We start from the raw sequence: 14,676 nt of genomic DNA on the forward strand, positions 1-14,676 counted from the left end.
GTATATTTTGAGAATGAACATGATTAGCTAGATTAATTAAATCCATTGGGATTTCTTTACTATGTTGGCTTGATATTATATTGTTGGATTGTTTGAGTTGGTTTTGTATTCTTCTTGTTTTCAGTATTAATAAGATTATGCATTATTCATGAGACATTGTGAATTGTGATGTTTAGATTGCTTTATGAGATTGAGAAATCCGTTTGGCAATTAGAATTTTGAATAGCAAGAACTGGTTAATAATCGCTTAGAGATAAGGTGATGGGAATTGTAGGTTTCATCAATTAACTCCCCAATAGCAAAAATACTATGATAAGTCGAATTAGAAGAAAACTAGAAATTACTAATTTAATCCACAAATTCGGATCGTTCAAAGATTGAAGTAAGAAGATGGATGCTACTTAACCCCTTTACCAACAAGGATAAAGATACTAAGATAGACTTTGAATTTCCTCTTATGCCACAAACAAGAAAGTTTGATAAATAACAAGAAAACAAAGATTTAGATTTTGACACCACAAGCTAGAATAAAGCTTGATAAGTCGCAAAGTTCAAGCAAGAAATTAAACACAAAATTCCTCACAATAAAACTCAAACAAAATTTCATATATCAAATTCAATCATGCTCTAAAAGAAAGAGAAAAAGGACTTGTTTATATAGAGTACAAGTCCATGCACACACTACTAAAATGGACTCACACACATAGGATTACTTTTACTCTTAAATGGCCTTAGTAACCACTATCCACACTAATAGCCATTACATGGTATTAATTACCCCATTAACTTGTATATGGTGGCTCTTAATAACCACTACCCACATTGATAGCCATTACTTGGTATTAATTACCACATTAACTTGTATGGTGGCTACATGTAACCCTAATTTTTATTAACATAAAAACAAGTTAAATATTATTCCTTGGGCCTCCATGGATGCCTTATTGGGTTGAAGTTCTTGGGCTTTCCAAATGTCCCTAATTAAACCCAATATGGCTTGTTGAAGCTTCTTGGATTTGGACCTTGTGATTGGGCCTTCTTGTACTATTAATGGATCTTGGATCTCTTTAAGCTTTGAACTTGGATTCACATCATTCCCCCTTTCTTCAAAAGGATTTGTCCACAAATTAGCTCCATCATCTTCATCACCTACATCAAACAAAGACAAGTCACTAACATTGAAAGTAGCACTAACATTGCCATACTCACTTGGAAGTTCTAGCTTGTAGGCATTGTTGTTGATGCGTTGAAGCACTCTAAAAGGACCATCTCCTCTTGGCATAAGCTTTAATTTCCTTTGGTTAGGAAATCTTTCCTTCCTCAAGTGCACCCACACCCAATCTCCAGGCTCAAAAATGACTTGCTTCCTCCCTTTGTTGTGCTGCTTTTCATATTAGAGTGTTTTCTTCTCAATGTTTGCATGCACCTTCTCATGCAAAGTCTTAATGAATTCAGCTTTTTGTTTCCCCTCTAAATTAGCTTTGTCCAATGGCAATGGTAGCAATCTAATGGAGTCAATGGATTGAATCCATACACAACTTCAAAGGGTGAGCAATTTGTTGAACCATGCACACTCCTATTGTAAGCAAATTCCACATGTGGCAAACATTCTTCCCAATTCTTCATATTTCTTTGGATGAGAGCCCTCAAAAGTGTTGCAAGTGTCCTATTGACCACCTCTGTTTGTCCATCCGTTTGCGGATGACAAGTTGTAGAATACAAAAGCTTTGTCCCCATCTTTCCCCAAAGAGTCTTCCAAAAGTGACTTAGGAATTTGACATCCCTATCACTTACAATGGTCCTTGGCACTCCATGCAGCCTTACAATCTCCTTGAAGAATAGATTCGCAAAATGGGTTGCATCATCTGTCTTGTGACATGGAATGAAATGTGCCATTTTGCTAAACCTGTCCACAACAACAAAAATAGAATTTCTCCCTCCCTTGGACCTAGGTAATCCTAAAACAAAGTCCATAGAAATGTCTACCCAAGGTTCATTTGGTATGGGAAGAGGTGTATACAAACCATGAGGCATTGCTTTGGATTTGGCTTGTTTGCAAGTAATGCATTTCTCACAAATTCTCTCAACATCCCTTTTCATGTGTGGCCAAAAGAAATGGTCACCCAACATATCCAAAGTTTTCTTAATCCCAAAATGTCCCATTAAACCTCCACTATGTGCCTCTCTCACAAGTAACTCTCTCAAAGAACTTTGTGGCACACACAATTTGTTTCCCGAAAAAGAAAACCATCAAACTTATAGAACTTATCAAAACCCCCTTTCTCACATACCCCATAAACATTAGCAAAATCAGGATCATTAGAATACAGATCTTTTATGTATTCAAATCCTAATAATTTTGCATCAAGTTTAGAGATCAAGGCATACCTTCTTGACAATGCATCGGCCACCATATTTTCTTTCCCTTGCTTGTACTTAATGATGTATGGAAAGGATTCAATGAATTCCACCCATTTTGCATGTCTCTTGTTGAGCTTTCCTTGTCCTTTGAGATACTTCAAGGACTCATGGTCAGTGTGAATTATGAATTCTTTGTAGCCAAGGTAATGCTGCCATGTCTTTAGAACCCTCACTAATGCATAGAACTCCTTGTCATATGTAGGGTAGTTTAGACTGCTCCACTTAGCTTTTCACTAAAGAATGCTATGGGCTTGCCTTCTTGCATCAAAACTCCTCCAATACCTATGCCACTTGCATCACACTCAATCTCAAAAGGTTGATTAAAATTTGGCAAAGATAACAAGGGTGCAGAACTTAATTTGTCTTTTAGCAAGTTAAAAGCCTCATCTTGTTCAATTCCCCACTTAAAACCAACATTCTTTTTTATGCATTCAGTTAAAGGTGCAGCTATGGTAGAAAAATTCTTAATGAACCTTCTATAAAAGCTAGTTAAACCATGAAAGCTTCTTACATCACTTACACTTGTGGGTGTTGGCCATTCTCTAATTACTTTTACCTTTTCTTGATCAACATGAATACCCTTGTCATTGACAATATATCCAAGAAAAGTAATTTCATTAGTGCAAAAACAACATTTCTTTAGATTAGCATACAACTTCTCTTCTCTAAGCACATCAAAAACACAAGTCAAATGTTGTACATGCTCATCTAGATTTTTGCTATAAACCAAGATATCATCAAAATAGACAACAACAAATTTGCCTATGAATGCTCTTAAAACATGATTCATCAATCTCATGAAAGTGCTTGGTGCATTAGTTAAACCAAAAGGCATTACTAACCACTCATATAAACCATGTTTAGTTTTAAAACTTGTTTTCCATCCATCACCTTCTCTCATTCTAATTTGATGATAACCAGATTTCAAATCAATTTTTGAAAACAAATACGAACCATGCAATTCATCCAACATGTCATCTAGCCTAGGAATGGGATGTCTATACTTCACCGTGATTTTGTTGATGGCACGACAATCAACACACATCCTCCAAGTTCCATCTTTCTTAGGCACTAACAAGACGGGTACAGCACATGGACTCATGCTTTCACGAACATAACCCTTCTCCATAAGCTCACTCACTTGCTTTTTGATTTCCTTAGTCTCCTCCGGATTACATCTATATGCTGGTCTATTTGGAATGCTTGCTCCAGGTATGAAATCAATTTGGTGCTCAATGCCTCTTTTAGGTGGCAAACCATTTGGAATTTCTTCCGGAAATAAATCTTCATAAACCTGCAAAAGATCAACAACAACACTAGGCAAACAATTGGTTATTTCATTAGAAATATGCAAAATCTCCTTGTACATAAGTACAAGCATGTGTTGCCTCAAAAGCATAGCTTCCTTCACATCACTCATTTTTGCATAAACACTCATTTTTCTTTCATTTGAACCTTCCTTGTTTTCTCTCACCTTGTGTTTCCCATTTTGGTCAAGAGAATTGGAATTTTTAGGTTCACTCATCTCACCTTTTCTTTACTCTCAAAGGTTTCCCTTCCCAAAGAGTTTCCCAAATGAAGAACCCATTTCTTCATATTGTTGCTTGATCGCATTTGGTCTTCAAAAATCTGTTTTGGAGTTAATGGTCCAAGGTTAAACCTTTTTTCATCCATAGTCAAAGTATACATATTTTTGAATCCATCATGACTAGCCCTTCTATCATATTGCCAAGGTCTCCCCAACAACATACGTCCGGCCAACATTGGCAACACATCACACAGCACCTCATCCTTATATCTACCAATTTGAAAAGAAACTAAAACTTGCTTATTTACCTTTACAACTCCACTTTCATTAAGCCATTGCAACTTGTATGGTCTTGGGTGCTTGGTAGTAGGCAACTTCAATTTCTCCACTAGCAAAGTGCTTACTACATTGGTACAACTTCCACTATCCACAATCATGTTGCACAACTTGTTAGAAATCAAACAATGAGTATGAAACAAATTTTCCCTTTGCTCCTTATGGACATCATGTTTATTTTGCAAACTCAATGTTCTTTGAACAACAAGATTATCTCCCTTAGCACATTCAACATCACTACAATCTTCTAAAGAAGGCATATCATCATCACTATCCCCCTCACTCTCCGACTCAATATCACCATTCCTTAGAATCATAGCTTTCTTATTTGGACATTCCCTAACAATGTGCCCATGACCCAAACACTTAAAACATTTGATTCCCCTAGTTTGGGCTGGTTGATTCTCACCCTTTCCCTTATTACCCAAGTCAATTTTAGGTTTAGTTTCTTCCACTTTTGACTTAGTAAAAGGTTTATCATCCTTTTTCCCCCAAAAAGTTTTCCAAGAAGAAGAAGAACCCATATTTGGTTTAGAATCATACCTCTTTCTTTTCAATTGCCTTTCCACTTTCATGGCCAAATTAACCATATCTTCAATCTCCACATAATGTTGCAAATCAACAACATCAGCAATGTCTTTGTTTAGCCCTCTCAAGAACCTTGCCATGGTAGCTTCACGATCTTCTATCACATTTGCTCTAATCATAGCCTTCTCCATTTCTTTGTGATACTCCTCCACACTCATGGATCCTTGAATTAGAGTTTGTAATCTTTGATGAAGCTCTCTGTAGTAGTGGCTTGGAACAAACCTCTTTCTCATGATTTGCTTCATTTCTCTCCAAGACTCCACGGGTCTTTCTCCATATCTACGTCTTTCCTTGCAAAATTGATCCCACCAAACAATTGCATAATCACTAAACTCAACAGCGGCAAGTTTTACCTTTTCTCCTCCGAATAATTATGACATTCGAAGATGAGTTCCACTTTCCTCTCCCATTCAAGGTACACATCTGGATCATTTCTTCCTTGGAATGAAGGAATCTTCATTTTGATGCTTCCAAGGTTGCGATCAACATCATCATTTGGATGTCGTCTCCTAGCTTGTCTCCTAGGATTGATTCATTGTCCCAACAAGGTGACTTGATCATCATCCAAATCATCCTCTCCTTCATAGTCCTCTTGGTCAATTGGTGGATGTCTCCTTTGTCTAGGCTCTCCATGTAATTGGTTAAGGATGCCATCATGCTTCTCTAATTTTTCATTGACTCCCGCCATCATACTAAACATTCTTTCGAATTATTGTTGCATAGCTTGAATCACATGATCATTTGTAGAAGAACTTGTGTCTTTTGACATGATTGTAAAACCTAAAATTTTAATAAAAGAAAATAGAAAGAAACGATCTCACAACACTCCCTCACGTGTTTTCACTCAAAATTGATGTATACCACTTGTGTTTACACTCAATTTTTGGCTTCTTTTTCTTTTTTCTAATGATCTCACACTCTTGCCTTTTACCTCTCAAATTTTCCTTTTGATTTCTTAGATGAACTAAGTTTCTCAATCAAACAAAATTTCAAGAATGTAGTAATCAATGAAAAAAAAATAAGGTAGGCTAACAAGAAAATAATAAGGTAGGCTTAAAGAAATGAACAATTTGCAACAAATAGGCTAATAGAAATGAAAAACAAAGATAGATCATCAAAGAACACAAAGATATAGAATTATAAAGATAGATCTCAATGGAATATGAAGAGTCAATTTTTTTTATGTAATCTGAGATCTAACACAAGAATATCAAAGATAACAATTTTTTTCTTTTAGGACGATTTTTTTTTTGATATATGCAAACAAAATCTTGAGATAAGATGAATAAAGATAAAAATAATAATAATAACAATAACAATAGATGGCAAAAGGTGCAAAATATAAGATGAACACAAGATATTGAGAATTAAAAGATAGTATTGGATACGCAAACCTCAATCTCGAGACAATGCTCTAATACCACTTATGATGGGAATTGTAGGTTTCATCAATTAACTCCCCAATAGCAAAAATACTATGATAAGTTGAATTAGAAGAAAACTAGAAATTACCAATTTAATCCACAAATTCGGATCGTTCAAAGATTGAAGTAAGAAGATGGATGCTACTTAACCCCTTTACCAACAAGGATAAAGATACTAAGATAGACTTTGAATTTCCTCTTATGCCACAAACAAGAAAGTTTGATAAATAACAAGAAAACAAAGATTTAGATTTTGACACCACAAGCTAGAATAAAGCTTGATAAGGCGCAAAGTTCAAGCAAGAAATTAAAGACAAAATTCCTCACAATAAAACTCAAACAAAATTTCATATATCAAATTCAATCATGCTCTAAAAGAAAGAGAAAAAGGACTTGTTTATATAGAGTACAAGTCCATGCACACACTACTAAAATAGACTCACACACATAGGATTACTTTTACTCTTAAATGGCCTTAGTAACCACTATCCACACTAATAGCCATTACTTGGTATTAATTACCCCATTAACTTGTATATGGTGGCTCTTAATAACCACTACCCACATTGATAGCCATTACTTGGTATTAATTACCACATTAACTTGTATGGTGGCTACATGTAACCCTAATTTTTATTAACATAAAAACAAGTTAAATATTATTCCTTGGGCCTCCATGGATGCCTTATTGGGTTGAAGTTCTTGGGCTTTCCAAATGTCCCTAATTAAACCCAATATGGCTTGTTGAAGCTTCTTGGATTTGGACCTTGTGATTGGGCCTTCTTATACTATTAATGGATCTTGGATCTCTTTAAGCTTTGAACTTTGATTCACATCATAAGGATAATTAACTAGCCGGATTAAGAATTAACAAAGCTTAATAGAGGCAGATTAAAGCTTAATGCTAATTTAAGAATCAATCGTTAGGAAGAGATTCCAACTTTAGGTTATTAGGTTTAGGAATTCGGTTATCTCGAGAGAGAAACCGAATTGATTAAATCACGGGTAGCATAATTAGACTCACCGATCCTTTATATTTTGTTTGATTGCCAACTAGTTTAGATTCCCTTTGGGTTTGTCTTCTTGTCTTGATTATTTCGTTTATCAATCACTCTTGCATCTCCCTTAGGACTTAGCTTGTAGCTATTAGTTAGTTTAGAAATTATTTATTGCTAATTTTAGGTTAATATAACAAAGAACAAAGGAGTAACTCTGGGCTTTCACTTTCCCGAGGAATATGACCTTGATACTCGCCATTAGTGCTAGACTGCATTGATAGGTACACTGCCTTATATTGTAGCTAAGACGAGTAGCACCCATCAAGTTTTTGGCGCCATTGCCGGAGAATTATATGATAACTAGAGTGAAATTTGCTATTTGTTAATTTAGCCATTTTTTTTTCTTTCTTATTATTTTATGATTTTTATTTTTTATTTGTTTATTTATTTTATTTTATTTGTACATATTTATTTAGTTTAAGTTTATGATTCAGATAGTGAATGATTAGGAGGTTCAATGCTAAAATCAAACTGTTTGTATGACGCATTGGAAAATGGGATTAGGAACCAAGAGAGTGCTAAAAATTGGGATACCCGTGCATCTTTAGAAGCTCGAGTGGAATCGTTTTGCAGGGCTACCGATCGACTCTCCACTCCTATCCTTTCATCTCAAGTTTTTTGTGAATTTTGTTGTGGTTTACATTTGAGTAATGATTGTCCATTGTGCAGTGACTTTACTCCTTATTCTTATAATTGTGAACAGGTGAATTATACAGGCAATTGGCCAAATGACTCGTATGGAAGCACCTATAATCAAGAGTGGAGCACTTATTCACCCTATGGATGGAGCTTAGATGGCCCAGAACCACCAGAATCTCAGCAACCACATCGTGACTAATCTTGCACCTTCAACTCAAGATGAAGAGTTAGTGTCGGAGGAGCTGATAATGAGGTTCATTACAAGTCTTGATGATAGATTCCAACAAACAGAGAGGATACTTGAAGATCAACAAGCCTCGATTAATAACATAGAGCATCAAGTAGGCTTAATCTTCAAGTTACTAGCTGAAGAGCAATTGGGAACTCCATCAAACACTACTGAATCAGAGGAACACTTGAGCGTCGTCACTTTGCGTTCAGATGAGAATTTTTCTGGTTTATTTACTATGTTTGACGATGATGCTTCTGTGCAGGATGATTTCTTGAACATGGAGATAGAACTAGAAAAGGAAGAGGCAAACATGATCCATCTGAAAGACTACCAACAGGAACGTACAGTCGATGATACTGAGTTGCAGTTAGAGGAATTTTTGGTGGATTTTCCACAAGTCCCTTCGATGATGGAAGATGAGCATGAGTTATCGAATGAAGAAGTCTTAGAGGAGCTCGAGTTTCTTCTAGCAAGTGAACCAAGACAAGGACTAGAGGAAACCATGGACGTTCCTAAAGAAATTGCCCAACCGTCAATCCTTCCAATTAGTGAAACTTCAGCTTTCAAATTGGAAGAGCCCCTAGAGCATCATGACTATGTGCAATTATACGAGGAGCGAGTCTTGCCCATCATACTAGCAGCTTGCTTGATAGTCGGGAAGAGGACATTGACGATTATCCCTCTAAGCGGATACTTGAAGCCATTTGCTTGGAAGAAGGATGGATGGTCGTCAATCCCCACCGTCTGCTTTTCACCATGAGTCCAGCTAAGAAGACTCATCACATTAAAAAGAAGCGCTTTTGGGAGGCACCCCAAATTCTATTTTTCAATTTGAATACTTTACCCTTGCATTGTGAACTTAGTTGATTAGGTTTTATAGTTGGTTTTTGTTAAGTTTTATTTATGTTGAGTGTATGAGTTGAGGACTTATTGGTTTTGCAGGTGAGAATGAGTGAGAAAGTGCTGAGAATCGCAACTTTTGCATTTCCTGGAGATCAACACGGGCGTGTTCAAGACCGTGTTCGTTAACACATCCCGTGTTCTAATTGAAGAAAATCAAACTAAGATGAACACGTCCACAGAAGCTAACACGGTAATTTATGCCCTGCCGTGTCCATAACACGTCCCCGTGTCCAAGACCGTGTCCATGACATGGGCGTGTTCTCAGAAGTGGTAAGTCAGCACGTTTTAATTCGCTTAACACGGCCCGATATCCTGACCGTGTTCATGAACACGTCCCCTGTTGGAGAACACGGGCGTGTTCCGCACACTGCTTATATATACCACTTCATTCAAAATCTTCAAAAATTTTGCTCTCCCTTTAGTTTGGCAATTATCTCCTCTCTTACTCTCTCACTTCTTATTTCTCATCTCGAAGGCTTTGGATACTGCGTTTGTCAAGTAAGTACCCTCCAACTTCATTTTTCATTATTTTATTTTGATAGTAGTTCGAATTTTTTTTTTTTTGTGTTCGAATTTTGTGTTTCAATTATTTCTTTTGTTTATTCCCTTATTTTATTATTTGGTGCATGCATTTACATTCATGTTTATGCTTAATTTTCTTTTATTTTCTTTAATATAGTTTATATACTTAACTTGCTCATATTTTCCATTTTTCTTTTCTACCATTATTTATGATTGTGATTAATTCCTTATTTTTCTCTTTATTATTATTGCCACAAACAATAGGCTCTGTCATAGATAGTCGACTCTGTTTGTGTCATTTTATATTAGCATGTTGGTTTGCCTTGTGATGGATTATGGCGAAGTAAACTCCATATGGATGAATTGCAAATTTAATTGGTTAGCATCGGTTGGCAGTGTTGTGGATTAAATTTTCTTTGCAGGACATTGAGCAGTTTAATTTTATCGAGTTAAATCATTTGGTTTGTCCATTTTATGTCGTTATCTTGCGAATTTTGTTGATCCTTAGTACTAAAAGTTTCCTTTTCAGGTACCATGTCCACCGGACGAGGATCGGGAGTTTACAAGAGGAGGCGGGCTGATGGTTCCTCTTCCTCTCAATCATCGTGTACCGACTAGTTCAGGCCAAATTAGACCACCGCAGCCATCGATTCCTACTTTTCCAAGGGCGGCCCACCTTTGAGCGTGAGATATCAATCGATGAGGCACAAAGATTTAGGAAAGGCGTAGGATAGGTAGCCGGCATTAGAGATCGGTCTTGCACCGCATCCGCCGATATCTTGAGACGCCCCCATTTCAACATTTCTTTGACATTATTGAACCAACATATAGGGAGTTGATCATGGAGTTTGCCAGCACTTTCTTTCTGCAAAGCTAGTTGCGGGACTTCCAACAACCGGATGCGATCAGTTTCAGACTAGCAAGGCAGACTTTCACGATGAGTGTACAGTAGTTTGGGGTACACTTAGGCTTGTGGACTGAGGAGGATGCAGTTGGAGAGGTTTATAGTCGCTGTATACACACGCCTGGTGTGTCATATCCGCAGATGTGGGCTGAGATTTTTTATGACACTGAGGGTTACAGTGCCAGCCAGTCCAAGGCATCTAACTTGCCTGAGGGACTGCGGTACTTGCATGCATTGCTGGCTAGGACCATCACTGGCAGGGGAGATAGTGGTGGTGTAGTTACCCAGCCGGACCTGTTTATACTTTACTTTACAGCATGCACCAGCACCAGTCTGTCGACATGGGGTACTTATTGGCCAGACAAATCAGTGCCCTCTGCAACAACTCAAAGAAGGTATTTTTCTGTTTTGGGACTTACATTACTCGACTGGCTAGGAGCTTAAGAGTTTTGGAGGAAGCGATACCACATTTGACAAAGCCGGGGGTGATGGAAACGTTGGGACTTCCCCAGATGGTTAGTATGGGGATGGTGACTCGTAGGCAAGGTCCGCTAGGACCAGAGTATAGACTAAGGAATGCTCTCTTGGCAGCACTCAGAGAGGAGCGACTTGCCCCACGAGCCCATGGTACACAGGATGTCCCACCTTCTTCTGATATTCTGGAGTCTTCCTCCAGACCGTCTACTTCAGCTCCTTCTGGGTCTTCTTCAGTTGTTTTAGGAGTCTCCCCAATTGAGTTTAGAGAGCTGCAGCTTAGAGTGCAGAGGTTGGCAGAGGAGCAACAACAGCATTTCATTCGACAAGAGGCTTTTCAACAGGACCTTTTACAGCGTCAGGCTGAGTTTCAGAGCCAGATGATGGCTCAGTTTGAGAGGCAGTGGGCTATGCTTCAAGCCCTGATTGAGCAGGGAGGTAGGTTAGAGGCCTCTATGGCCAATGACATGTAAGATAATTAGTTTGAGTTTTGCACTAAGTTGCTTTGGTTTATTTAATTTTGTTTTAATGATTTTTGTTTAGAACCTACTCAAAAAGCACACTTGTGAGAAATTGAGACTAAATTGTAAGCATACACTTTATATGCTTGTATTTATTTCTTGTTGAGAGTACCAATTACTGTCTTTACTTTTAGAACTTGCTCGGTAATGCTTATGAGGGCCACAAGGAGAGTTTAACACTTTGGTATGATAGAGGCACTTAGGTTTTTCATTCTAGCCAAATAGCCTTCATTCGTTTATTGATTCTGTAGATAATCCTTTCTTTCACCATTTTTTATCATATTCTATTACCACTTAGTTTTATTCTGCTTTGGGTTATGATTTTGCACATGAGTTGTTTTTATTGGGAAATTTTGTCTTAGGAATAGCTTTGGAATATTGTAGCAGCTTACTTCAATCCAAAAAGAAATTCACTCTATTATGTGAATGTTTTCCCTTATGATTATTCAAAAAAAAAAGAAAAAAAAAGAAAAAAAAAAGAAGAAAAATATATAAAGAAAAAGAATAAGAGGGAAAGGTGATGAAAAGAAAGAAAGTGAGCTAAACATTTTGACTTGATTCCTATTTCCCACCTTGGACTACTATCCATCGTTTACCCCTTGTGATTACTGTGACTTGTGTGCATGTCATATATTTCATTGCAGAACACCATAGGTTCAACTCTTACCAAATTTACCTACCCCTACCTAATCCCCATTACAACCCTTATAAAGACCTCTTGACATGGTTGTTGACTCTCCATAAGTGGTAGGAGTAGGATTTAAGAGCAAGCATATAGTAAGTAAGGCAGTAGTTAATGCATTGAGCAATTAAACGCTACCTTTTAAACACTTTGAGTGATTTAGAGTGAATCTGGTGAGGAGTTGGTTCTGAATAATTTTGTTGAGACAGTATTGTGTGAATTATTGGCATCTTGGTTGTGATACTTGAATTGATTACTTCTTTTCTTTTTGTTTGACTTACGCTTGTTAAGGATATGTGCAGGAGCTCTCTAGCTTGTCTGTCAGTTTAAGTATTGTTCTTTAGTGGTTTATTTTCCTTATTTTACTTTTGATTGCTTGAGGACAAGCAATGAGCTAAGTGTGGGGTTATTTGATGTGCGTAAAGTACACACATCTAAATGGGGTTTTTAAGATCGATTTTATGGATATTTGGATGTAAATAAGTACCAACACTCACCCTAGGCATATATTTGTGTGCATTAGGTCTAAAAGAAGTCAAAGAATGAAAAAGGAAAGAATTGGAGCATAATTGGACGTCAAAGCTACCGAAACAAGCTAAGTACGAGCATGAAGAAGCTGAACATGGCCGTGTTGGTCTCAACACTGGCCGTGTTCCCAACACGGTCACAAACACAGGCCGTGTTACCAACACGGCCGTGTTGCACATCAAAGAAGAAGTAGATCTTATGGAGCACGGCCACAGAGAGTAACACGGCCAGGAACACCAGCCCGTGTCCTTAACACGGCCAGGGACACGGCCGTGTTTGAGGGGACAGGGGGTATTAATTAAAAGAACGAATAGAGAAAAAAAAGAGAGGAGGCTAGGGTTAAAACGTCCCAAAACCCTAATTTTTCTCTCCCTAAGGGTTTTCTGAGCTGAAACCAAGGGAAAAGGAGACTTGGATCAAGGTTTCAATCAGATTTCCTTGAATGATCGAAGATTGGGTGAGGTTCGTTGATTGATTTTCAAATCGAGCAAGAGGAACAGGAATCGATTCAATTGGAGCAAAAGGATTTGGGGTTCTTTACTCTCATCCAAGGGTGTAATCGGGTTTTCTCTACCTTTGCTTATTGTTGTAATTGAATTCTTGTATATTTTGAGAATGAACATGATTAGCTAGATTGATTAAATCCATTGGGATTTCTTTACTATGTTGGCTTGATATTATATTGTTAGATTGTTTGAGTTGGTTTTGTATTCTTCTTGTTTTCAGTATTAATAAGATTATGCATTATTCATGAGACGTTGTGAATTATGATGTTTAGATTGCTTTATGAGATTGAGAAATTCGTTTGGCAATTGGAATTTTGAATAGCAAAAACTAGTTAATAATCACTTAGAGATAAGGATAATTAACTAGCCGGATTAAGAATTAACAAAGCTTAATAGAGGCGGATTAAAGCTTAATGCTAATTTAAGAATCAATCGTTAGGAAGAGATTCCAACTTTAGGTTATTAGGTTTAGGAATTCGGTTATCTCGAGAGAGAAACAGAATTCGGTTAAGAGTTCGTCCACGGGTAGCATAATTAGACTCACCGATCCTTTATCTTTTGTTTGATTGCCAACTAGTTTAGATTCCCTTTGGGTTTGTCTTTTTGTCTTGATTATTTCGTTTATCAATCACTCTTGCATCTCCTTTAGGACTTAGCTTGTAGCTATTAGTTAGTTTAGAAATTATTTATCGCTAATTTTAGGTTAATATAATAAAGAACAAAGGAGTAACTCTAGGCTTTCACTTTCCCGAGGAATACAACCTTGATACTTGCCATTAGTGCTAGACTGCATCGATAGGTACACTGCCTTAGATTGTAGCTAACACGAGTAGCACCCATCAGCCATATAGTAAGCTCTTATACCACTTCTAAGCATTTTCATTAGGGTTGCCAAAACAATCCTACACTTGATTAGATATGATACATTATGCATTCCCATTGTGATGTTAAAATTATTAACATGGTCTAATGGATCATCCAAACCATCATAGGAATTAAAAGGCGGCAATCTCAGCTTCTCAAGAAAGTGCTCTGCTAGGATACTCGGGCACACAGGATTACCCTTAGAGAGGACTTCATATCTCATTATTCTTCCGGTACGATACTTTTTCAAAGCATCATTTATTCTCTTATTGATCGTCTCTTCAATCCATGCAGAGTAATGAGTCTGAGAATAGGAACTCTCCTCCTTGTTGTCTCTAACTCGACTATTCCTTTTCTAAGACCAATTATCCCCCATCTGAGTATTTGTTATCCTTGAAATTTGGATGGTTGGTGGCGGATCAATATTAATGGTGTGCTCGATTATCCCTGGAGCTTGGCTGGTGCTAGTCGGTGTAGCTTGCCTCGTGAGCATCTCAGCTAAAACACTCTCATAATACTTTTTTGTCTCCTCCACCTTTCGGTTAT

The 14,676-nt window shown here is 37.3% G+C and overlaps 1 protein-coding gene across 1 annotated transcript; it reads right to left on the bottom strand.

Annotated features, from left to right (window-relative positions):
* Positions 1-982: 982 nt before the first annotated feature.
* LOC107260849 lies at positions 983-5,561 on the bottom strand (the record flags this gene model as incomplete). Its single annotated transcript, XM_048378418.1, is given in 7 exon segments — positions 983-1,359; positions 1,503-2,251; positions 2,383-2,635; positions 2,638-3,001; positions 3,449-3,715; positions 4,135-5,226; positions 5,427-5,561. Coding segments are annotated over 7 exon segments (3,237 nt in total), but the record flags the coding sequence as incomplete, so codon positions are not given.
* Positions 5,562-14,676: the final 9,115 nt, after the last annotated feature.

Source organism: Ricinus communis, chromosome 8, assembly GCF_019578655.1.
Source record: "Ricinus communis isolate WT05 ecotype wild-type chromosome 8, ASM1957865v1, whole genome shotgun sequence".
In the NCBI taxonomy this organism is placed as follows: domain Eukaryota; kingdom Viridiplantae; phylum Streptophyta; class Magnoliopsida; order Malpighiales; family Euphorbiaceae; genus Ricinus; species Ricinus communis.